Consider the following 24,777-nt stretch of genomic DNA (forward strand, 5'->3'; position numbering starts at 1 on the left):
AATTATTCTGCTGAAAATTAGTCATAATTTATTTTTATTTAATTTAGTTGTTTAATTGTGACAAACACATATTTTATTTTATTTTTGGTCTTTCAACTCAATGAATTCTGATTTCAGAATACTTTTTATGTGTAATACTTAATCCTTTGTGTATGCATTGTTTTTCAAATGTAGACTCAAAAATTAAAACTGATTAATGTTGGTAGTCATTTGGTATCCACTTAAAAAATTAAGTTCACCAATGTATGCAATTGGTTTGTAATTGGTTTCATACTGATATCCAACTGAAAATATTAAGTTTAACCATGTATGCAATTGATATCTAATTGTAATTGGTATCCAACTGAAAATATCAACATATAATTAAGATTTCAATCGAGTAAGCCAAACTAAAACTAATTAATGTTGTATCCAATTGATATACATCTGGAAAGCTCAAGTGTAACAATGTATGCAATTGATATCTAAATAGAATTTCAAAATATTTAATTCTTACTACTTTGTGTATGTTGTGTTTTTCAAAACTGAAATTTTAATCTAGATACCAATTTTAATTAAGATTTCATACTATCATCTTCTTATTGAATCAAGATTGAATGAACGTTATCATATTTCATACTGAAAAAAAAAGAAAAATTAATGTTAATTTATAAATTTTATATAAAAATAAATTAATTAAAAATCATGGATGAAAGCATAAAATTTGTATTGAAGACAAATAGTGAAGAAAAAAGAAAAGAAGTGTGCATGAAAAAGGTTAAAGAAAAAAATAACTAGTGTGGGTATATTAAGAAAGAAAATTGTGTGAGAATATTAACGAGGGATTTTAAAAAATAAAACAAATTTAAGAAATAAGAATACTAATTTTTTTAAAACTATTTTCAATTTTTTTATTTTTAAAAATGATATCAATTTTCAAAACAATAAAAAAATCATAGAAAGAAGGAGAAAAGAAAAACTAAAACAGAATATTGATACTATTAATTAGGAGATTGATAACAACTAAAATAGTGTCCAACTAAATGGAGAAAATCAAGGATCGATATATCTCACCATTTATAAATCGCTATTTAAGAAAAAATATATTGTTATATAATTAAATAATAAAATATAATCAATTAATTTATAAATTAAAACTAGAGTCCTGATTAAATGGTAATTCGATCTTACCATTAATACATTTATTACAGTTTTCTTTAAACCGTTTATTAATAAATTAATTACTGCATTATATTTTAAAATTTGTTATAACTTAATAGAGTTTTATTTCTACAATTTGAAACTTATAAAATACTTTTATAACTCGAAATATGATATCTTAATAATAAAATTTTAAAAATTTTCACTTCAAAAATTACACTAAATTATTTGTATTATGCCAAAAATAATCAGTACTCGTTGATCGTTATTATAGTCAGTCAAATGAAAAAAGTGTGCATGTATTTTGGGGGAAAGAGAATTGTTCAAAAGAAAAAAGAAGGGACAAAACCCAGAGTCGTATTTTCCATCTCATTTGTCAAAGTACACATGCATGCAAGTTAAGGCAAAATTTCCTGGTAGCTTACTAAAAGCGTAGTCAAAGGAACATCCAAACTGAGGCTGAGCTATCACTCAAATATCCCATAGGAATGGTAAAATATGATATTTAACTTATAATCTTAAAAATAAGACAACTTTGGTATTACAATCGGTAAAGATAATTTGATGGAATAAAGTATTCTTATATGAATAGTGTATATAATTCAAACTCAAATTTTTTAATTATAAATAATCGTAACGAGTGAAAATGTATTAAATCATGCGAAAAAAAATTAAAACAACACTTAATTAAACGACGCATTAAAACATAATATTATTATTATTTTTACAGGTGATCAAATTAATTTATGCGCACTTTAAATATATATTTTATCAAATACCTATCATCTCCTATTGAAACAAATATTAGATAACTCTATTATTGAATAACTTATAATAAATTACTCCATTGTCATGTTATTAGTGTCCAAGACTTTAAATAGTAAAATCTAGACAATGACATTCACTACCAAATTTCAAGTTGAAGGTTAACCGTGTTTCCACATATATTAATTAAATTTAATTATATGTCCAAGATGGACCGCATTTGCATGCATGCGGCCGAAACAATGAACAAGTTTTGTTTATTTCCTTAAAAATCTCATTAACAGTCAATTACTCTAATATCTGAAGTTAGCAAAAGAATCGAACGTCGTCTGGAAATTCTTTGAGATTCGTGTCAAATGTAACATTGACTAGGAAATGTCTTACGTACTAATTGATACAATTAGGTAGTTGTACTAAATAATTTACCTATTAATTTAACACGTACGTACTAAACTTTACATGTTTTCCCTATAAATATGCATGCATTTATAGCTTAATCCAACAATTCGCAATATCATCCCTACAAATACTTTTTAAAGTGTTTAATTTGTGAGAGTTGAGCCTTTACCAATAAGGTGAGAGTTCAGATAAGCATTGTATATTCAGTACTTTTTAATTTTTATTTCGCACCGTACACTCTTGATTTTTAGCATTTTTGTGATCGAAACAGTGAATTCGTCGCCTTGGAAACCGTGAAGATGGGATTTTTTCTACCTTGGATGGTGATTTATTTTCTTGTTTATTATTCAGGTCTGTAATTAAGCCAAGCCTATTTTATATAATTTAAACATTATTTAAAACAATTGATATGAATATCAACTTCTCTTTTTTGTGCCTTTCTTTTTTGTAGGGGTTGAAGTTTATGGTGAAGACTACGATTATAGTTTCACATCTGAGGCAAAAGCTTCCCCATATACATGCAATATCTTATTATACTACTGTTTTAATTATGAACATGGAGGATTTGAATTCCAGAATTTATATATAGGATTATAAATTACATTTTGCACACCGATAGTATAAATAATTTTATACTATATTATTGTATTTTAACTTGCTGTAATAGGTAATTAAGTCGCTCAATTATGTTTTTACAAATATTAATACAAAACCATATTGCATATGCTTCCAGTGTTTGGCAGACCCCCTAAGTGCTCAATACAATGGAGGAATAGTTATGAATCCAAACTTCAATGAGGGACTCAATGGCTGGAAAAAATCTGGATTTGCAAATATGGCCACTAGGATGTCCAACAATGCAAATAACACTTTCATTGTGGCTAGTAACAGAAAAGGACCCTTTCATGGGTTTACCCAAAAATATTTCTTGAAAAAGGATACTTACTACGTCACTTCAGGTACTTCACTTAATTTTTTATAATTAACTCAATTAATTTTGACCCACTCATTTGACACTCTTATTTGCAGCTTGGGTGCAAGTGAGCCATGGAGATGCTCATGTGGCTTTAGTATTTAGAGGACCATTTGGAATTCAACGTACTGGATGGGCTATTGCTCGTTCTGGCTGCTGGTCTATGCTAAAAGGTGGCTTAATACTAACTGCTTCAGCTCGTGTGGACCTATATCTTGAGGTGAGTTATTTTACCTTATATATATATATACTGACAGTATAAAAAAAATTAACACAAATTATAAATGATTCAAGTTGTCCTAATTCGACTTTGTTTAATTATTTTCACTTGTATCAATTTCTAGGCCAACAATACAGCCATTGAGTTATGGGCAGATAGCATATCAATAAAATCATTTTCTCAAGAGGAGTGGAAATTTCATCAACATCAAAACACAGAGAAGGTAAATGTCTTAGTAAAATTTTACATGTTACGAGACCGCCGTAGTGAAATGAAATTAAATGCTCTATCAACATACTCAGGAGTGGACCTAGCTAAGAAGTTATGACTTATGAATTCGTGTGAACTCAATAACTTTTATCCAAAGAGTGTAAATATATTTTTAAAAATCTCTAACAATATGTTGCAGGTACGTAAAGCTAAAGTAAAAATCCAAGTAGTTGATTCTCAAGGCCAGCTATTACCAAATGCAACAGTCTCCCTGGCACAACAAAGGAACAATTTCCCGTTTGGCAACGCGATAAGCCAACATATCCTCAACAACAAAGCCTATCAAGATTGGTTTACATCGCGATTCAAGTACACTGTTTTCGAGAATGAAATGAAATGGTATGCCAACGAGAAAATCCCCGGCCAACTGGACTACAACGTGGCGGATGCCATGCTTAGGCTTGTCCAAAAACATAACATTCAAGTACGCGGCCACAACGTTTTCTGGAACAACCCCCTGAACATGCCCTCGTGGGCGAATTCTCTTTCACCAGCACAGCTCGCTTTAGCTGCATCGAGAAGGATAAATTCGGTGATGAATCAATACTTAGGTCAACTTATTCACTGGGATGTTGTGAACGAAAACCTCCACTTTTCATTTTTAGAAAATATACTCGGGGAAAATGTGTCTGCTGTTTATTACAAGAAGGCTAATGAAATTGATAGCAAGGCGATTCCATTCTTGAATGATTTCAATACAATTGAACATGGATTTGATGGAACTTCAAATCCAGCAAAGTACTTGGAAAAAATTCGAGACCTTCGATCCCACGGTTATAGTGGACCGTTAGGAATTGGCTTGCAGGGGCATTTTGTCAAACCAAATTTACCTTATATAAGATCTTCTCTTGATATGCTTGCTTCAGCTGGATTGCCAATTTGGATCACTGAGTTAGATGTTGCAAACACCACCAATCAGGCAATCTTCAAGTCTTTTACGCAAATAGTCGGTTAAATTTAATATTTACTTTTTCTAGCCGTTATATATACTGACTATACATGGTTATACATTTAAGCTATTTAATATATGAATAATAATAATAATTTGTAATTTATTGTTATAGTGAGTAAAATTTAGTAACTGTAGGTGAAACTAACCTGATGGTCTTTCAAATTGGACAGGAAGTATATTTGGAAGAGATTATAAGGGAGGTTCATGCGCATCCAGGAGTGAAAGGCAAAATGATGTGGGCACCATGGGGTCCTAAAGGATGTTACAGAATGTATTTGACTGATAACAATTTCAAGAATTTGCCTATTGGAGATGTTGTTGACAAGATTCTTAAAGAATGGAGTCATCAAGGTTTTTCTGGTACTACTAATGAAAATGGCATTTTTGAAACTTCACTTTTTCATGGAGAATATCAAGTTGAAATCAATCATCCTGGAAAACAAACATATGCCTCCATGACTCAGAAAGTTAACGTGGCAGCACAAAAGGATGGAACAAAGGAAATTTCACATTATACAATTTTTGTTTGACACTATTGCTGATTACCTACTCCTAATTAAGTCAATTAATTGCTTGTTGATTTTGGTCCTAATAGATAAATTTGTCACAAAAGTTTGTCATTGAAATCAAAATAAGGAGTTATCTGATTTTAGTTTTAGGGAAGTCTTTCAAATATGATAAACACTGATTATTATTTTTTATGATATTATTATGGTTATTGTGTCTTTATCTTGAACTTCTCATTTTACAAAATGATTAAGTTGCTTAAAAATGACACCTAATTAATATGCCTGTGTGAGCCTTAAATTCGTGAGAAAATTCGCTATAATTTAGCCAAATTGCTTCATAAATCCAACTTCACAATTTGTTGCATAATTATAATCAGAAACTAAATGGATCAAATATGTGCTTCGTATTTACGTCGAGGTCAAAATATGTCTTTATTAGTCTTCTAATTATGCTTTGTTAGTTTTGTTTGAAATAAGGGCTTAATTAAGTAACAACAAGGACATAATTGAGCCAAATTATTAACGAAGGACAAATATATATTATGAATTTCACATATTTTAAGAATATTTTGGCCATTTTTCATTTACCAATTAATAGTATCTAGCAAATCACATAGTCCAAGTGTTGAGTTATCAACCTTTTATTCTAGATTAGGAAAGTAGTTACATACATCGGAATCTAGAAACACCGAGTAGGCAAAGAAGAATGAATTAGGAAAAAATAGTAAAAAGTTAGCGTTTGACTATAGATTTTTATTAAAAAAACATGATTGGATTGAAGTTTAAGATATTTTTTTGCTATAATTTTTTATACATATTTTGCTTTTTTTCTTAAAAAATAAAACATGAAACATACATGATTTATACCCATATGTTCTAAAACCCATCAGAAATATCCAATCGCATCAAATAAACATACTTGTTAACCTCAGATTATATAGAACCTTCATTGATGATGATCACATATATCATTATCATAAATCATAATCCTATACAAATAAGTTTGACACAAAATTATTATGTTTATAATGAACTAGATAATATATTATTATAAAATCATAATATAATTTTAATTATAATTGCTAATAACACAATTACTAGTCATTGCATTTCGTTAAATTACAATAAGTCACAAATATCTATCAATAAAAATAATAATAATAATAATAATAACAACAAAGGTAGTAACTAGAAAAGTTAGGAGGCTTTTTGATAAAATTCAAAAATTGAGACAAATTTTCAAATAAGCCGACAGTTATATTTTGAACCAAAAAGAGGTCTGATTTGGAATTTGAATTAAAAAAATGAAAAAAAAAAGTACTTTCAATTTTTAAAATTTATGGTCAAACAAAAGCTAAATATCATCAAGGTTGATGAACTAAATATAGCTATCTATGCCTTAAACAATCCATATTTTTTATTGTTTCGATTTAGAAAAATATTCGAGGTTTTCACTTTTCCATTTCCTCAAGCGTTGGAGTCACAATAATAATTAGTAATTGATCAAAAGTCAAAACATAATTGTCATACCAAAACTATTTTTAAAATACACCTTAATAAGAATTGAAAATCTTTGACTTCGAATCTCCAAAAAAAGAAACATAAATGAAAATCATCCCCAATCAATTTAAGCCTTATGAACTAATTTAAAAATATAACTCAATAAGAATTGAAAATCTTTGACTTTGAATTTCCAAAAAAAAAAAGAAAGAAATATAATTGATTCACATTCTTAATCAATTCAAGCCTTATAAACTCTTACACTGTAAGAAAAAGAATTGTATGAATCAATTGGTAGTAATATAATCTTATTCCTTCGTGTGTCCTAAACCTAAAATGAATTCTAAATCTAAACAAAAAAAGACAACATTAGTAATATTAATTGGTATAAGAAAATTCTAATAAAAAAGAAGTCTAAAATTAAATAATAAATTCAAAAAAAAAATAATACATGACAATTTTGTCTCAAAGTCTTTTTAAGAAAAAACAAAAAGTTCAATTATTTTTTTAATTTTTCCCGCTTTTAATAAGTATTGCACAATGTGTCTCACTTAAAAGGGAAAGATGAAAAGCTCCAATAAGGTTAATAAAAAACCTTCGGCAATCTTAGTAGGATTCTTAGTAGTTTTTACATGATTAGGAGTACGTATAACAAATTAGATAGGATTGATTTTGATTTACCAAATATTTAGGAGTTAGACCAGAAAATAAAATATTCAAACACTATATCTTATCCAATTAATTCCCTAATCTTCCTCATATCTAATTGATTCCTCATTCTCCTATCTAATCAATTTCCTAATCTTTAGTGATTTCCATACAAATAACTAATTTAAAATATATTTTTATATAATTGGTACTAGTACTCATGCGGCTCATAACAAATTTTATGAATTAAAGTAGCAAATATGTATAGATATTTTATAGAATAAGGTATTTGGAATAATTTATTATGTAGCAAATATACGTTTCTGCAATGATATTCAATTCAGAAATAACCTCACCTTATTAAGAAGAAAATCATTCTTAACAAATATAAAATATTTCGTATTTGCTAAGAAATTGAATTTATCATATCAAACACTTGAATTATTTTTTTAATTTAGTTACCAGAAAATTAAACATAATATTCAAACTCAATCTCTTATCTAATTAAATCCCTATTCTTCCTCGTATCGAGTTAATTCCTCATTCTCTAATCTAATCAATTCCCTAATCCTTATTTGATTTGCCTAAAATATATTCCGATTTTGTCATTCCAAATCAATTTTAAGCCTAGTGTAAACTATTACACTATAAATACTATTCATGTTGAACATTTCATATATATCATTACTTGCATTTTTTACTCTGTAAGTATAAACAATTCTTAGTTCTCTAGATAATTTTCTTTGTTTGAAGAGGAGTGGTAGAGGGATTTTTTTTTATTCAACTGATGTTTACATCAAAACTTTCCTTTATATTTTTTTTTATCACTTGTCAATTTAATATGTGACTAAATCGTTAGATTTAGTGCAAATATGAAAGGAAATGTTATATTACTTTGTAACTTCAATATATCTCAGTTTGAAAAGTTGTTCTTATTTTCTTGCATCATGCATTTTTCTTTTAATTTTTTCATAATATATATTGCAGAATTATATAGTAATTGTATATTTGTTAATGCAGATTATTTTCCATGGACATCATGAAAAGAGACAATGTAGTTCTTGTGTTATATTGTTTACTGCTAGTCTCGACAGGTTTGTATATATCTCTTTTTTCCATTAATTAAGAGTGTGTTTTGGTACAAAGGAAAATAGTTTTTAGAAAGAAAAAAAATATTTTTTTTTCATATTTGGTTGGATAAATATTTTGATTTTTCCCCCCTAGAAAAACAAGTTTGTATCAATTTACGACTTCATTGTTGTATATTTGACAGGTTTTGAAGTCCATGCGCAAGATTATGACTATAGTTTTACAGCTGAGGCATAATTTCTTATTCTTTTATTTTTTGCTCTTATTCTTTTACAAGAAGAGGAAACTTAACTTTTTTCTCTTGTTGATTACATAATTAATTACTAATCATTTTTCATGGTTCGTAATTTGTGTTTCAGTGTTTGAAAAATCCTCTTAAACCTCAATATAATGGAGGGATAGTGATAAATCCAGAATTTAATGATGGATTAAATGGATGGAGCCTTCTGGGAGTTGCTAAAGTTGAGAACAATGTCTCAAGTGATGGAAATAAATTCATCGTTGCCTCGGAAAGGAAAGGACCATATCATGGTCTTTCACAAGAGTTTCAATTGGACAAAGATAAATTTTACGTAATTTCTGGTACAACTCTCCACGTATATATACTTGATTATACGTGATTATGTATCAACTTTCAATTTATTATAGTAAATATCCGCTAGCTATTATTAATTTAAGCATGAGTGAATGATGATTTAGATTATTTTTTATATATATTTATTATTTGATTTTAAGGTTGGATACAAGTGAGCCATGGTGATGCCAATGTAGCAGTCATATTCAAGACACAAAGTGGTTTTCAACATAGTGCCTGGGCGATTGCTAAATCTGGTTGTTGGTCCATGTTTAAGGGTGGTTTAGTTGTCAATACTTCTGGTCCTGCCCAACTCTATTTTGAGGTGATGAAATTTTCTCCTTCATTAGTCCAAATCTATTTAGCTAGTTATCATTTTTGCTATTGCTTAGTGTTTATAATATCATATAAATAACTTGATTATAAAAATATCTTTACTTATTTATAATCTTTTCAATCTTATTCCTTTTATCAGACCAATAATACAGAAGTTGACATATGGATAGACAATATTTCGGTACAACCATTTAGCCAAGAAGAGTGGACGTCCCATCAAAATCAAACCATTGAGAAGGTATGAAATAAAACCTAAAAAATTGTTACTCTTTTGCCTTAAAATAATACTCCTTATTTATTACCTTAATAAGTCAGAAAAATCTAGTGTAATTTTAGTCTAATACTATTATGTAGGTACGCAAAAGCAAAGTGGCAATCCAAGTGGTTGACTCGCAAGGCAAGCCTTTACCTAATGCGACAATCTCTTTGTTTCAAGGAAGAGCCAACTTTCCATTTGGTGTTGCAATCAACAAAAACATCCTTAATAACAATGCTTATCAAAATTGGTTCTTCTCAAGATTCAAATTCACTGTATTTGAAGATGAAATGAAATGGTACAGTACTGAAAAATCTCAAGGCAAAGTAGACTACTCAACTTCTGATGCAATGGTCAATTTATGCAAGAGTAAAGGTGTCAGTATTCGAGGCCATAATATACTTTGGGATGACCCAAAATTTCAGCCAAATTGGGTCCCTTCACTATCTCCACAACAACTCTCTGTTGCTGCTGGAAAAAGAGTTGGTTCAATCGTCGCGAAATATAGAGGTCAAGTTATTCATTGGGATGTTGTGAATGAAAACCTTCACTTCAATTTCTTTGAGAGTAAGCTTGGTGCAAGTGCATCTGCTACCTTTTATCGTTTGGCTGCACAATTTGATAATAATACACCTCTGTTCTTGAATGATTATAATACGATAGAAGATCAACGCGACGGTGCCTCATCACCAGCCAATTATCTTAATAAGATTAAACAAATAAGAACAGGAGGGTATAGGGGTCCTCTTGGAATTGGATTGGAAGGACATTTTGTTACTCCTAGCCAGCCTTATATTAGGTCCGCACTTGATACACTTGCTTCTGCAAAATTGCCCATATGGATCACTGAATTGGATGTCCAAAGCAACCCAAATCAGGTACTCATTATATTCTCTTATTTAAAGCTTTTAAGTCGATGAATACAATATATTTTTCATAATTATTCTAACATTTTTTTTAACATCAAAGGCACAATTCTTGGACCAAATTATAAAGGAGGTAGTTGGACACCCAGGTGTTCAAGGGTTACTAATTTGGTCTGCATGGTCACCAAATGGATGTTACAGAATGTGTTTGACTGATAACAATTTCAAAAATCTACCAACTGGAGATGTTGTGGACAAAGCTCGAGCGACCTTATCACACGAGGATTTGATTGGGACTACAAATGCGGAGGGTTACTTCGAGACTTCACTTTTCCATGGAGATTACAAAGCCATTGTCACTCATCCTTCAATGATCATTTCGTCCTTTCACCACAATTTGACAGTGATACCTACTACATCTGAAAGTACCAGTGAAAGATTATTAAGTTACAAATTCATTGCTGCATGAGCCAAACATGCCATAGGGATTATGTGTAGTAACCTATTTTCTCTTTTTGTGTCTTGCATTTCAATGTTTGTCATAAATGATTTATAAATGAAAGTCAGCTTGGACAAAAGAATCTCCGTTTACCATTAGTAGTATACTATCAACGTATTAATTACCGGAAAGTTACTAAACTCCTTAAACTTGAATGGCTAAAACACGAATTTCTTGAATGTTGGTGAAAAGAAGCAAGTGAAGAATTTGAAAAGTCAACTTGATATACTCCCTCCGTCCATTTTAGTTGTCATGTCTGTTCGAACGTCAACTTGAGTAATTTTCAAAGTTAAATTATATTACTTTAACTCAATATTATAAAGTAAAAAATTAGATATTCAAAAACAATACGAAAAGTGTTATAATAGTTCATTCCGATTGTTTTTTGTTTGCTTGAATAATAGTTCAGTATTTTCATTTATTTATAATGATAAACTATGTTGGCCGAGACTTTTCAAAAATGATGTCGCACTCGTGTCGAATCCTTCAAAAATGCACTATTTTTAAAGAATCCAATACCATCAACATTTTTAAAGAGTCTGAACAAATCTATGAAGCTCATGGTATGTAAATTAGGTCAAAGAACAACAGGAACCTCAAATGTTCATGCCTCTTTGCCCAACTAAAACTGAAATATAATGACTCATCAACTAGAGGAATCCAGTTTAACTCATATTTTGAGTAGGAAATTTAAGAGAGCTTTGTCCTTAAAAAATATCAGACCACTAGAATTTTTTTTGATTTCTTATAGACCTTTCTATATTGATATTTATATTGTGATTGTTGACCTGCATGGTCCATACCAGTGAACATTGTGCTAAAATCTACTTACTCTTTGGTGGTACTTCTTGTGCTAATCTTTACTCTTTTGTATCGAAGAATCTATTAGGAGTTCTATGTTCAATTGTTCACTTTGGAGTTCCACAACATCTTAAAGCGAGAATCATACCACTAGACCAAATGTTTGTCATAAATGATTTATATATAAATGAAAGTCACCTTGGACGAAAAAATTCTATTAGTACTATCAATATATAGAGTATTAACTAACGAAAAGTTGGTAATTAAACTTCTTAAACTTTGAATTGCAAAAACACGATTTTCTTGAAGTGTTAGTTTACCGGGTGCTTAAAAGAATGTTAGTTTTAATTGTTTAAGTAGTGATTTATAAGTAGATTCCCATTTACAACTAGGAAGAAATGCACTATTGCTATATTCCTAAATTATTGATGAAAGTTTTAGTAAGATCCTTGTAATATTTAACTTAGTACGTACATTTAATCTTTAATAACTAAAGTATGTGTTATCCTCTTGTATAAGAATATGTGAAATTTAGTATATTTTAGAATTATATCAAATATAGAGTAACAATTAATTTAACATACACTAGTAAATAATTTAGTATTTAATATTCGTTAAATTTTTGAAGATTTATAGTATAAGGAATCAAAAGTGAACTTACAAATTAATTGGAAGTTAAATATGGACAATCAAAAATCACGATGATCAAAAATTAAAATTTAATTTATCAAATTTTGATGGACTAAAAATGCTAATAGCCTTTAAAATAAGATCATCAAAGCTTGCCACGCTGAAGAAGTATCAAATGCACCCTTTTATTGACTTGTTGAATGGAGGCATGAATCCGTTCATATCAACTGCTCAATCTGTTCTATTTAATGTGAGACATTTTTTTTCGTTTTGGTTTGTTTAGAAAATTATGATTTATTTTTATATTTATAGTTAGAAATAATTTAGTTTTAAAATTTTCATTATACCCTTAATAATGAGATGATTTAATAGTCTTACATATCTATAATTTCTTTTAGATTATAATTTTATTATTATTTTTAAAATACTTTTTAAACGTACTGCCTAATCAAACGTCCACATAAATTGAAAAACTAGTCTTAATAATTATATAAAATGGTTATTTGCCAAGGATATTGGTAAGCATTTGTAGTCTAACGGTTAGGATAATTGCCTTCCAAACAATAGACCCAGGATATTTTTTTGCTGTTATGTTTAAATTCTTATCTTATTGTTATTTGTAATTTTACCTTCATCCTTTTTGTTTTTTCTGACTTTATAGCACAGTTGTGTGATAGACTAGGATTAGAACACAAACATAGTTTTGAAGTGAAAAATCTTTTCATATAAAATATTTGAGCTCTTAGTAGGCTTATCCAACGAATTAGGATTAAGTAATTAAGGTTTACAGGCTTCACATAGCAAATAAAATCAGAAATTTCTTTTTGTATTCCTCCTCTTACATAACTCAAGAAAAACTTCCTAATTACCTTTCTCTTAAGTATAATTTGTCCTACCCAACCCGCCCAAACTTGAATTGCTTGCGAACTTGTTACCTATAGTTAGAATATTTCATTTTCTATTACTTTTAACGTGTTAATGCAAAGTTATAAAGAGTGTGTTGCATGCTAACTAGATAAAATGGAGAATATGAATTTCTTGAAATATTAGACTACAAGTACTTTAAACGATGTTCGGTTTGAGTAATCATAAATTAAGTGCTCATTGCACCCTTAGGGGTCGTTTGGTTTGAATACAACTTATACTGTGATAAGTTATGTTGGAATAGATTATATTAAAATTAGTTATGCTGTGATTTATTGACTCGTTGCATGTAAAAGAGATGATTCAGTTGGTCTTTTAATTGAACCATCTAGATTTTTAAAAGAGAGATGTGAGTCAACACTTGCGTTTGTAGTCCAACGGTTAGGATAATTGCCTTCCAAGCAATAGACCCGGGTTCGACTCCCGGCAGACGCAATCAATTTGTATCATTTTTTTAGTATAATTTTCTTTGGATGTTCCTTACTAATCAAATACAATGCAACAAGGTTTAAATCATTTTGCATTCGCGAAAAATATGCTACTAACAACTTTCACAAATATTCATCAATAAAATCTCTTTTTTCTTCATATTTTCTTTGTAACTAAAATTTAATTATTTTCAATACTTAGAAAATTTGTTGCAAACAAGAACATCTAAGAAAACTAATTAATCAAGTAAAAATAGCTAGAGAAAAAATAATTAGCTTCTAGCTAGAGAGATGTTGATCGATCATGTTGGTTCTCTTATGGCAATAAAATAAGAAACAACAGCGTTGATGATGATCATAGCAATGTAGCTCAAGTCATCAAATATGGCGGAGAATCTCATCTCTTGCAATTCCCATAGCGTCGTTGTAAATTGCTTCACTCCATCAATAACCACCATCAAATAGTACCACAACATCATCGATCTTAATTTTTTACTAGTATATATACTAGCAGTATATACTTGTGAATGATCTTCTTCGATTAATTAATCTCAACTTGTCAAAAGATAGATGGAGAAGAAACTAATAATAATTTAACTTACTACTAGTACTAGCTAGAAAACACAGGCTTAATTAGGCTTCTTTATAGAGTTGAAAGAAAAAGAAGGATCGGATAAGCTAGTTAGGTTGTTGTCCTTATATGCTTACGTAGGCTGAGGATGATATTGCATGGTACGTACAACAAATATGTGTTGTTTCCGGGATGCTTCCTATTCTACGTCAAAATTAAGGCCGTGGGTATGCTAGAGGCGGATGATAATTACTCTGTAGACAATAATAATTGAGTTCATAATTAAATATTTACTAGAAATTTAATAAGTAACTCAGTTGCTTAACTATATGAATTTTTTCTTTGTTGATGAGAGTTTGATTTCCCATTTTGTAATCTCCCCTTCCATTTCTCCTTCCCCTATTCCATTTTTTAAAATAATATATATATATATATATATATATAAGTTGCTAGGTTCTCTTGTATCCGTAAGCAAAACTCTGGATTTGTCACTTCGTTATATAGCTAGTGAATCTGTATTATTGGATTCTCGCTATAATTTTTTTACTGTATTCTGAATAAGATTGTTGGCATATATTAAATTATTTTCGAAAATAAATATAGAGTTTAAGCTAAAATTATTAAATTTTATCGATATATTGGTTCCTCCCCTACGTGATGTTTTGATGATTATTAATAAATAAAATGTATTGGTGTGTAAAAGCAACTTCGTTAGTTACTAAATTCATGGTTAAATATTCTTATTTGTGGACCAAGCAACAAGAATTTTGTGTATTAATTAGGATATCGAGTTGTAATCTTATCAGTTTATTATAAAAGTATTCTAAATTTATAATCTGCTGGATAAAAACATTGGTTCAATCTAGAGTTAATTAACTTGACAAGATTAGTGATAATTAATCGAGTGATTGTTGGGGTAAAGGGCTTAGAGATAAGCTATTGTAAATTTGTAATATATCGGTTTATTATTTTAGTGAAGAGATAGATAAATTCCTACATGGTTACAACTAGGGGTGATCGATTATTGGTGAAAATCAAAACCAAATCAATTTAATCGATTTTAAAATTATTAAAACCAAACCAAATCAATTAAAATATACATTCAGCGGTTTGGTTGTTATCCGTTTTAGTTTGGTTTGGTTCGGTTATTTGGTTATTAACCATACACAAAAATAAAAGAAACTATTCATTCAAAAGAGAAGAAAAGACAATAATCCATTCAAAAAAATAGATTATCTTCGTTTAATTTTGGATCTTATAATTCTTATACCAAAACTATAACTATTTTTAACTTCTTGTTATATTGTTAGCTAATTCAATGTACTAAACAACATAAACTTATCGAATAATGCATAAGCTAATGATATGTTTGCACAAATAAAAGACGTATCATATCATACTATTTTAAATTAGTGTATTGTATTTTTTGCATAAAAAAGTGTTCATAAAAATAATATATTATTTATATATAATTATAAAATAATATGTATATAATTTGTTGGTTCGGTTAGGCTATTTCTTCGATTTTTTTGAACAAAATCAAACCAAATATTATCGATTTTTAAAAATGTAAAACCAAACCAAATAAAAAATCAGTTATTTAATCGATTTGGTTTGATTTTTCGATTTGGATTGATTTTTACCCAAACCGTGAACACCCCTAGGTACGACTCGTGCCTTTTTTTTTTTACACATTTAAGGTGATTTTAATTTCCATGTAAGAGCATGTGTTCTTTATTTAGAGTACATTGTTTTTATTGGGTACGCAAACTTTAACTAAATTTTAAAAGAGGGTATAAAATTGGATCGACTCAATTCATGACTTCTCTTTTGTGTTACGTGAATGTGTAAAATTTTAAAATAATTTGTATTGTTTCGACGTCTATTTTAATGTGTACTGTTTTTTCACACATAAGTATACTTGCTTCAAGGATGCTTCCTTCGCGTAGGGTGTGTGTTGTTTGGATTAAACCAAAAAATCAAATTAAATTAAATTGAATTTTAATTTGGATTGAATTTTTTGGTTTGGTTTTGAATTAAAAGTTTACTTTTTTGATTTGGTTTCAGATTTAGAAAATCAAAAAATTGAAAAAATCAAATTATATATATATATATATACACACACTTAGGTTAAGAATTAAAATTATAATTAATTATTTTCATCCCCATTTTTTTAGTTAGACTATTTTTATTAGTGTTAGTAATTTACCGTACTAGGACTAAGCTCAATCCACTGGCCATTCTTATTTTTCTAAATTATAGGTATTAGGTTATAATATTTTTAAACTAGAGTTAGTTTCATTGAAAGTTTCATTATGATTTAGTTTAGAATTTATGTTTGGACATCTATTGGTATAATTTAAGTTATTATGTTTTAAAGTTTTATTCGTGACTTATATTAGAAAATATATTTAAAAGATTTAATATTATTACAACTCCTTGTATGTAATTTTTATTTTTTAAGCATGCAAATATAACTTTGATTATGCTATTAATTATTGACATAACCGAATAGTCGAATAGAAAAAAATCAAACCGAAAAGAGAAAAATCGAACCAAAAACCAATTTTTTTTTATTTAAATTGGATTACACTTTTTCAAAACCGAATAACACAAAAATAAACCGAAAAACTAAATGCACACCCCTACCTTCGCCCGACCAAGTGGGGTAAAATTTGGAGTACATTATTTTTGTAGGTTAAGCAAACTTTAGATAATTTTTTAAAAGAGAGCATAAATTTGGAGCGACTCAATTCATGACTCCTCTCTTATGTTGTGTGAGTGTGTAGAATTTTAAAAGAATCTATATTGTTTCGACGACTATTTTAATGTCTGCTATTTTTTCATATGACACATTTGTATACTTGCTTAAAATGCTTCCAAGTGGGCTAACCCACGGAATATTAAATCTTCTTCTTCTATTAGGAAAAATATTATTAGAGATATGTTTGAACTATTACATACTTTTTTTTTAAAGGAGTTCTATTATCCAAGGATATAGCTAAAAGTTAGGATACAGATTCTAGCGATTTAGTAATTTTTGCTTTAATAATATATTCGTATTAAGAAGTTTAATAATTATGTGCATATATTAAGTTTAGAATTCAATTATTAATATTTGAAATAATCGTTATAAAATTCAAAACTCATAAAAATAAAAAATTTTGATTTTGCCTCTCCTATTATCTGACTTAATAGATCTCATGATGAAATTTTGTCAAGACATGAATATATGTTTTACTACACATTTGCATTCATGTAATTAGTTTTATTCGTGTCGAATGTTTTAGTTGATTGCGTATAATTCTCTATCTTATATCGAAGCAACTCAATTCTATTTTTAATAGATACCATCAAATAACTGAGTGAACTCACATGGAGCGCTAAAAAATTATTTTGCGATATAAATATTTTGAATTTACATATAATGAGTAACGGAAAATTAATAACATGGTATTCCTTTTTATCCTAAATTCATATACAATTACAATCTAATCATACTATTTACTCCGTACACTTTACCGTCACAATTAAACTCGACATATCAATTAAGAAAATAATGATTGAAATGACTATTTTATTCTACTATCTCTATTAATTGATATTTAGTATTACATCTTTAAAAAATAATTTAAAAATAAATAATTAATACTAAGTGATTGTTTTTGCATTTTTTTTGATATACTAAAAGTAACAAATAAAAATAATAATAATATATATATTAAAATAATGGATAAATAAAAGTAAAATATAGTGGATTCTATTGAATTGGTGGAGGTGAAAAAAAGAAAGAAATACAATTAAAAAAAAGACGCACGTGAAGGAGAAGAAAATGAAAAAGAAGAAAGAAGAAAATCAGAAATACGCGCGCAAAACAGCAGGCTGGGTACAATTAAGAATAATAATAATAATAATTTAAAAAGTTCTAATTTTATACTAAAAAGTTCTCTGCTTATGCCAAGAACATTCTCCGACTCCCACGTTCCACTAAACTAGGGCTGTTCAATGCACTGCGATTATTCACTTTTCAGGTTTGTTCATCTTCCTTAATTTCATCGACAAGTTTTTGTCGAATTCATACTCTGGTACAGCCAAATTGTTTGTTAATTTGTCTGTACAAGTTCGAAATGGGACCTAATTGTTCGTGTTACTTTGCTGTATCTATATTTTGCCTACAATTATTTTTCTTCTGGGTAGAAGTAGTATTCTAGTACTCCCTCCGGTCCATTTTGTAGGATATGGAGTTTGAGGTGTTAATATGACTTGCCTGCTGGTGGAAAAAATCTGTATCCAAGTACTAGTTGAAAAATCAATTTGATGGAAAATTAGTGAATTTGAACTTCTTAAAGTTGTGAAAGTTGTATAGAATGATACTTTTGGTGGAATTGTGTCAAATGTTCCCGAAATATGAAGAGTAAAATTGGAATGGAGGAAGTAGCACATAATTTTTTATTTGTTTATTTATTTTTCAATGGGGGTAGGGGAAGAGGAAATGGGAGAGGGGGTTACAAGGTGGGGAATCGAATCCTCACTAACAAGAGGAAAGTTCAGGTAGCCAGCTACTAAGATTCCTCGACGGAGTAGCATCTATTGAGATTTAGCTTCCAAATATTTCTGTTCATTTCTTTGTGGTCATACTCCTTGCAAATTTCTGAAATTAAATGGTCTTTTCACCATCAGAGGCTGGGGTTCTTCAAGGTATCTCACTTTCTATGTCAACTTGAGTTGAAAAAGTAGCTATCTGCTCTTGCTTACGTTACATATTTACTAGACACATCGAATATCCTAGTCAGGGGTTTTGTAGTGTTGCAATTACTATGAGTTCCACTAGCTACTGTAGAATTCATTTACTGATGGGGACTTCTAAATTTTGATTAGACAAAAATCTGTTATTTTCCTAACCAATTAGATAGAAGAAAGCATGGTTTGTGCCAGAGACATATGACACTCCACATCGGGGACATAAGGGCATCCGAAATGGCTAATAAGGTCTTAAGCTACTTTACGTATTGCCTTTAGCATTTTGAATTGTGTGCTTAGATTCTTTCAATTAACTTCAAAGCAAGATCACATGTTCATCTTCCAATGGAAGCAACATGGTTGGTGGTGGATAGGGTGGAGAATTGTTTGTGAGGAGGCCAATGGGCCGAGTTAACACCTGCCTCATGGCAACGGTTTACTAGGCTGTCACAATTAGCCTGTAAGCGCTCATATATGTGCAACTTTGACGAAATAAAAATACAACCTTACTAGAATTAATGTATTTGATAGTACTTGTTTTTTCCCCGTGTTTTACTATTTCAATTGGATTTTTAGATTCTTTCACGTGGTATCAGAATCTACATATGGAAGCCTGTTCCCTCACTGTAACTCTGATCTTCATTCCATGGCTAAATCGTGAACTCTTTAAATGTGTCTTATGTGCAAGGAGTGTTCATTAGGTTGCATTAAGATTAAGACATCTCAATCTGTATGATTAAAATGTTGTTTCTAGATCTAAAAAATGAATAATTACGACTGTTTGTTTTTCAATATCTAAATGTACATAATTTATTTGTTTTTAAGTATAATTATAATAAAATTTTAATAAAGATATAGAAATATTCGAAAAAATATAAATTTGATAAATTTAAATCATTATTTGATAAAAAGATGAAACATTTATGTTTGCTAGTGATGGTGGAGATAGTTTGTAGTGGTGGTGGTGGTTGGTACTAGTGGCTAGTAATGGTGGTGGTGATAGTTGTGATGGTGGCGGTTGGTAGTGGTGGTGGTTGTACTATGCTCAATCATGGTCAGAAGGCAATATATAATATATCATGGCTAAGTTGCCTTTTAAAATGAAGCATTTTTGGGATTGATCTTGGGACCTCTTGCACCCGTTAGCATGGATCATCTCTTATTTTTCCTTTGATTCATAGTCTGACATGTTAAATTATCACTAGTTCTCAAAGATTAATGAGATAATATTTTGGGATACTGCGTGTTTTCTCTTTAGTTTATAAGGCTTTGACATTTTTTCCTTTATATGAGTGCTTGTTGCATGTATAATATCACTAGTTGTGTTTATTAATATCTACTGTTATTTATTTTGTACTTTTCTAAGTTTAACTTGTTATTTGACTTCAATAACCTCCTTGGGTTTTTCTTTAAGCCACAGTTCATTTCCAAAAAAGTATTTTCTTTTGAACCGGCTGTGTTTAGGGGTATTAGTAGCTAATAGGGAATAAAAATGTGGTGTTGTTGGATTGCTCTCTTTGGCTAACTTGTTTTTCTGGTACCACTATATTTAGACTCTTTCATGGGAGTCTTTGTCAAATTTGTGGACTACCCCTCTTGAATTTTTGCTGGACATGTGGATAGCATTGAGAGAAATGGTCTTATTAGTGACACTTGGTCATTTGTTTACTCCTTGCTCACTACTTGGTATTGTTTTGACTAATGTGATTTTGTTTCATTTGTTTTTTATTGTGAGTTGGAAGGGATCCATCTAAACTAATTCACGTGCCATGTGTGATGAGACTTATTATGAAATTTCTTTGCATACTTTGTCTAGGACTTGTTTTAAAGAAATGCTTGATTTAGGATAGGATAATAGGTTTTCCTTGGACCGTTTGAATCATTCAAGCCTACCATTTGCATGAAATATCCCTAGTTGTCCCGTTTGAGCCTTAAGGGATCTTTCTGGAAACAAAAACTTGTTTTGTTGAGGCAATTTCCCTCGCCGCTTATCTTCCCTTTCTTTGGCAACCACATTACAACGCTTTTCCTTGTTCTTTTTAATGCTTTATCTTATGAAGCATCGTATCTCTTTGAGTGCTTGAATTGTAAGAAATAAGCTAAAAGTCTCAATTGGGGGAGTGTTGATTGGAGGAAGTGTATTGGGAACCAATTGAAAGCAAAGAAGAGGGAAAGAAAGAGAATTGAAAAAATAGATAAATGAAGCATAGTTCTTGAAAATGAAAAGAAGCAAGTGAAGAATTTGAAAAGAAAAAAAGTGAAACAAAAAGAAGTATGAATAAACGGGGAAACTTGGAAGAAGAAACATACAGACTCGCCCCTGCCCTCTAGGTCTCTGATATAATCTGGTTCATTGCTTCATGTTTTAGCGCCAGTGTTTGAAGTGAATTCAAAGCATAAGCAAGGCACGAAGTTTAGGAATAATATTTTGAAGAAACTTGGCTTTCGTTGTTAGGTTTATGTTCCTTCTAATTTTTTGTTTGTTTGTTTGAATAATAGTTCAGTATTCTCAATTATTTATAATGATGAACTATGTTGCTCGGATTCTTCAAAAATGATGCCGCCCTCATGTCGGATCCTTCAAAAATGCACTGCTTTTGAGGGATCCGACACCACCCATCAACATTTTTGAAGAGTCTGAGCAACATAGATGATGAAGCTCATTGAATGTAAATTGGGCAAAAGAACAACATGAACCTCACATGTTCATGCCTCTTTGCCCAACTAAACTGAAATATAATGACTCATCAACTAGAGGAATCCAGTTTAACTCCGTTTTGAGTAGGAAATTAAGAGAGCTTTGTCTTGAAAAAATATCAAACTACTAGAATTTTTTTTGATTTGACCTTTCTATGTTGATATTTATATTATGATTGTTGACCTACATGGTTCATACCAGGGAACATTGTGCTAAAATTTACTTACTCTTTGGTGGTACTTCTTGTGCTAATCTACTTACTCTTTTATATGGAAGAATCTCTTAGGAGTTCTATGTTCACTTTGGAGTTCTAGATCTGCTTGCTTGTAAAGTAGTAACAACAACAACATACCAAGTGAAATCCCATAAAGTGGGGTTTAGGGAGGGTAGAGTGTACTCAGACCTTACCCTATCTCTTAGAGGTAGAGATTCTGTTTCCGAAAGACCCTCGGCTCAAGTGTATCAAACCCAGGAAAAAGAAGAAAACAATGACGGAAGCATAAGAGAGAATAACAACAACAACAACAACAAATAATATGATAAACGAAATGCAATAAACAACATATGGCAAGATCTATAAGGACACGACTAGTCCTATGACCTGCACTATACCTCTACATGGCAAGACAACACTCAACCCCTACTAGTCTTCTATCCTAATAAGCGACCTCCACTCCTTCCTATTTAGAGTCATGTCCTCGATAATATGAAGCTGCGTCATGTCATGACGAATCACTTCGCCCCAATACTTTTTCGGCCTACCCTACTCCGCCGCGTACCCCCTACATGCAACCTCACCTTCTCACTAAGGCGTCGGCACACCTCCTCACTAGGGCATCGGCGCACCTCCTCTGCACATGCCCAAACTATCTCAGTCTCACTTCCCTCATCTTGTCCACCAACGAAGCCACTCCCACCTTCTCCCGAATAACCTCATTCCTAATCTTATCACTCTTATTATGCCCACACATCCATTTCAACATCCTCAATTATGCGATATGCATTTTCTGAATATGAGAGTTCTTGACTGGCCAACACTCCACCCCATACAACAAGGACGGTCTAACCACCATTTTGTAGAACATACCTTTAAGTTTAGGTGGTACCTTCTTGTCACACAAGACTCCAGAGGCAAGCCTCCATTTCATCCAAGCAGCCCCAATGCAATATGTGATATCATCGTCGATGTCCCCACTGCTCTGGATGATAGACTCGAGATATTTAAAATTTTTGCTCTTGGGAATAGTCTGTGTGGCAAGCCTTACTTCTATGGGCGCTTTAGCGAACGCCACATTGAAGTTGCACTCTAAATGCTCCGTTTTGGTCCCGCTCAATCTAAACCCTTTAGACTCCAAAGTTTGTCTCCAAATCTCCAACCTATCATTAACTCTGTCCCGAGTCTCATCAATCAGTATTATGTCGTCCACAAATAGCATACACCATGAAACCTCATCCTGAATATGCCACTTCAGCTCATCCATCAGCATGGCAAATAAGAACGGGCTTAGCACCGATTCCCCTCCCACCGTTCTAACCCGGGTCTTGTCTCCATCATACATGTCCCTTATCGCCGTAATATACACCATTGGGACACCTTTCGCCTCCAAAGGACCTCCCTTGGAACTTTGTCATAAGCCTTCTCCAGATCAATGAATACTATATGCAGGTCCCTCGTCCTTTCTCTATATTTCTCCGCCAGTCTCCGCACAAAATGGATTGCTTCAGTAGTCGATCTCCCTGGCACAAATCAGCATACTACCGGCATGTGTGATTTAGTACTTATGTCTAGTGGATCCAGAAAAGTTTACCTTTCAGATAATCAAGTTTTACCTGCCATTTGGTGTTCTCTATTTGTGAAGAAACTTGTCCTAAATGTTGTTACATCAAAGAACATAACTTTTGGCTGATTGTCTTGGTTGACATATGATTTCCTTTTATCAGTTGTCTTGGTTGACTTATCATCAGAATTGTATTGAGCAGGAGAACAAAAAGAGTGCTGAAAGTCAAACACTAATTATAGTTTACTAATACACTAGAAAGGAGAATCAGATCTCGAATTCTGTCTGATTGTTTGGTCCAGCAATATATAGTCCGTGCTTTCTTGTAACAGTTTCCTTTTGTTAGTATTTAATACAATTAATAAAATTTTATTGTCTGTGCATAATGCTAAGGTGAATTCCATTGATCATTGGAATCCCAACTTCGTTAATAATTTATGATCATACTGAGTTTTCAGAACAGAAATCTCACTGTTGATTGTTCAGCAAAGTGTAAAATGACAATCCAACAGTTGCTTTCTTATCTCTTGTAACTCGCAGGAGTACAGACTTGGAAAAAGGTAGTCAAAAAATCGGGGGGCATTCCGAGAATCGAGCTCGGGACCTCTCGCACCCAAAACGAGAATCATACCACTAGACCAAACGCCCCCCTTTTGTTGGTCCCATAGTCTAAATGATAGTTGGAAGTTTCTGCTCAGCTGTCTGGAGCTTGTACCGTTTTTATAAAATGATTTTCTAGGAGTGATGAACATTTCACTGTCTCAGGGATCGTACTTTGTTAAAATAATTGATTCGGAAAGACATAACTATGCTGTTAAAGGTGTTTTACTTAAATAGAGTCTGTTATAGATGAAGGAGTGGTGAAGATTTATAACTTAGAGTAAATAAATTTGTTATCAAAATCAAGGGGCATTCCGAGAATCGAACTCGGGACCTCTCGCACCCAAAGCGAGAATCATACCACTAGACCAAATGCCCATTTGTTGACAATTTCCCACCTCTGAGTTTTAGTCAAATTTGTTCTCCCCTTGTGAGTTATTTGATTATAGATGTTATTGCTTATCTTCAATTTAGACTTCAGATGCTCCACATTTCATACCAGTTGATCTTCATTTGCTTGCTTTAATATTCTTTAGTAGTTTTTCCCCTTTGTTTTAGATAACAATATCATTTGGTACTTTTGCTGGCTCCCATTTGGATATGGGAGATAC

At 30.9% G+C, this 24,777-nt stretch overlaps 3 protein-coding genes, 1 long non-coding RNA gene and 2 other non-coding genes across 6 annotated transcripts in view; 5 read left to right on the plus strand and 1 right to left on the minus strand.

The window, feature by feature from the left end:
* The first annotated feature begins 3,082 nt into the window (after positions 1-3,082).
* LOC129887988 (endo-1,4-beta-xylanase 5-like) lies at positions 3,083-3,825 on the plus strand. Its single transcript, XM_055963251.1, has 3 exons — positions 3,083-3,263; positions 3,334-3,497; positions 3,622-3,825. The coding sequence occupies exons 1-3, from the start codon at positions 3,083-3,085 to the stop codon at positions 3,823-3,825; spliced, it is 549 nt and encodes a 182-aa protein (XP_055819226.1).
* Positions 3,826-4,098: 273 nt separating this feature from the next.
* Positions 4,099-5,249, plus strand: LOC129887374 (endo-1,4-beta-xylanase 5-like). The gene is made up of 2 exons (XM_055962447.1): positions 4,099-4,686; positions 4,890-5,249. The coding sequence occupies exons 1-2, from the start codon at positions 4,099-4,101 to the stop codon at positions 5,247-5,249; spliced, it is 948 nt and encodes a 315-aa protein (XP_055818422.1).
* A 3,166-nt stretch (positions 5,250-8,415) lies between these two features.
* Positions 8,416-10,966, plus strand: LOC129887989 (endo-1,4-beta-xylanase 5-like). The gene is made up of 7 exons (XM_055963252.1): positions 8,416-8,470; positions 8,650-8,696; positions 8,825-9,047; positions 9,201-9,364; positions 9,515-9,613; positions 9,730-10,509; positions 10,601-10,966. Exons 1-7 carry the CDS (start codon positions 8,416-8,418, stop codon positions 10,964-10,966), a joined length of 1,734 nt encoding a protein of 577 aa, XP_055819227.1.
* A 2,748-nt stretch (positions 10,967-13,714) lies between these two features.
* Positions 13,715-13,786, plus strand: TRNAG-UCC (transfer RNA glycine (anticodon UCC)). The gene has a single exon. It is a non-coding gene; the product is annotated as a tRNA-Gly (tRNA).
* Positions 13,787-18,284: 4,498 nt separating this feature from the next.
* The window catches only part of LOC129885645 (uncharacterized), a 13,683-nt gene continuing 7,190 nt past the window's right edge, over positions 18,285-24,777 (plus strand). The window contains exon 1 of the long non-coding RNA XR_008766098.1: positions 18,285-18,381. This is a non-coding gene — a long non-coding RNA (uncharacterized LOC129885645). The remainder of the gene's footprint in view (positions 18,382-24,777) is intronic.
* On the minus strand, positions 24,473-24,544 carry TRNAP-UGG (transfer RNA proline (anticodon UGG)). Its single transcript has one exon. It is a non-coding gene; the product is annotated as a tRNA-Pro (tRNA).

This window comes from Solanum dulcamara, chromosome 4, assembly GCF_947179165.1.
Source record: "Solanum dulcamara chromosome 4, daSolDulc1.2, whole genome shotgun sequence".
Lineage (NCBI taxonomy): Eukaryota > Viridiplantae > Streptophyta > Magnoliopsida > Solanales > Solanaceae > Solanum > Solanum dulcamara.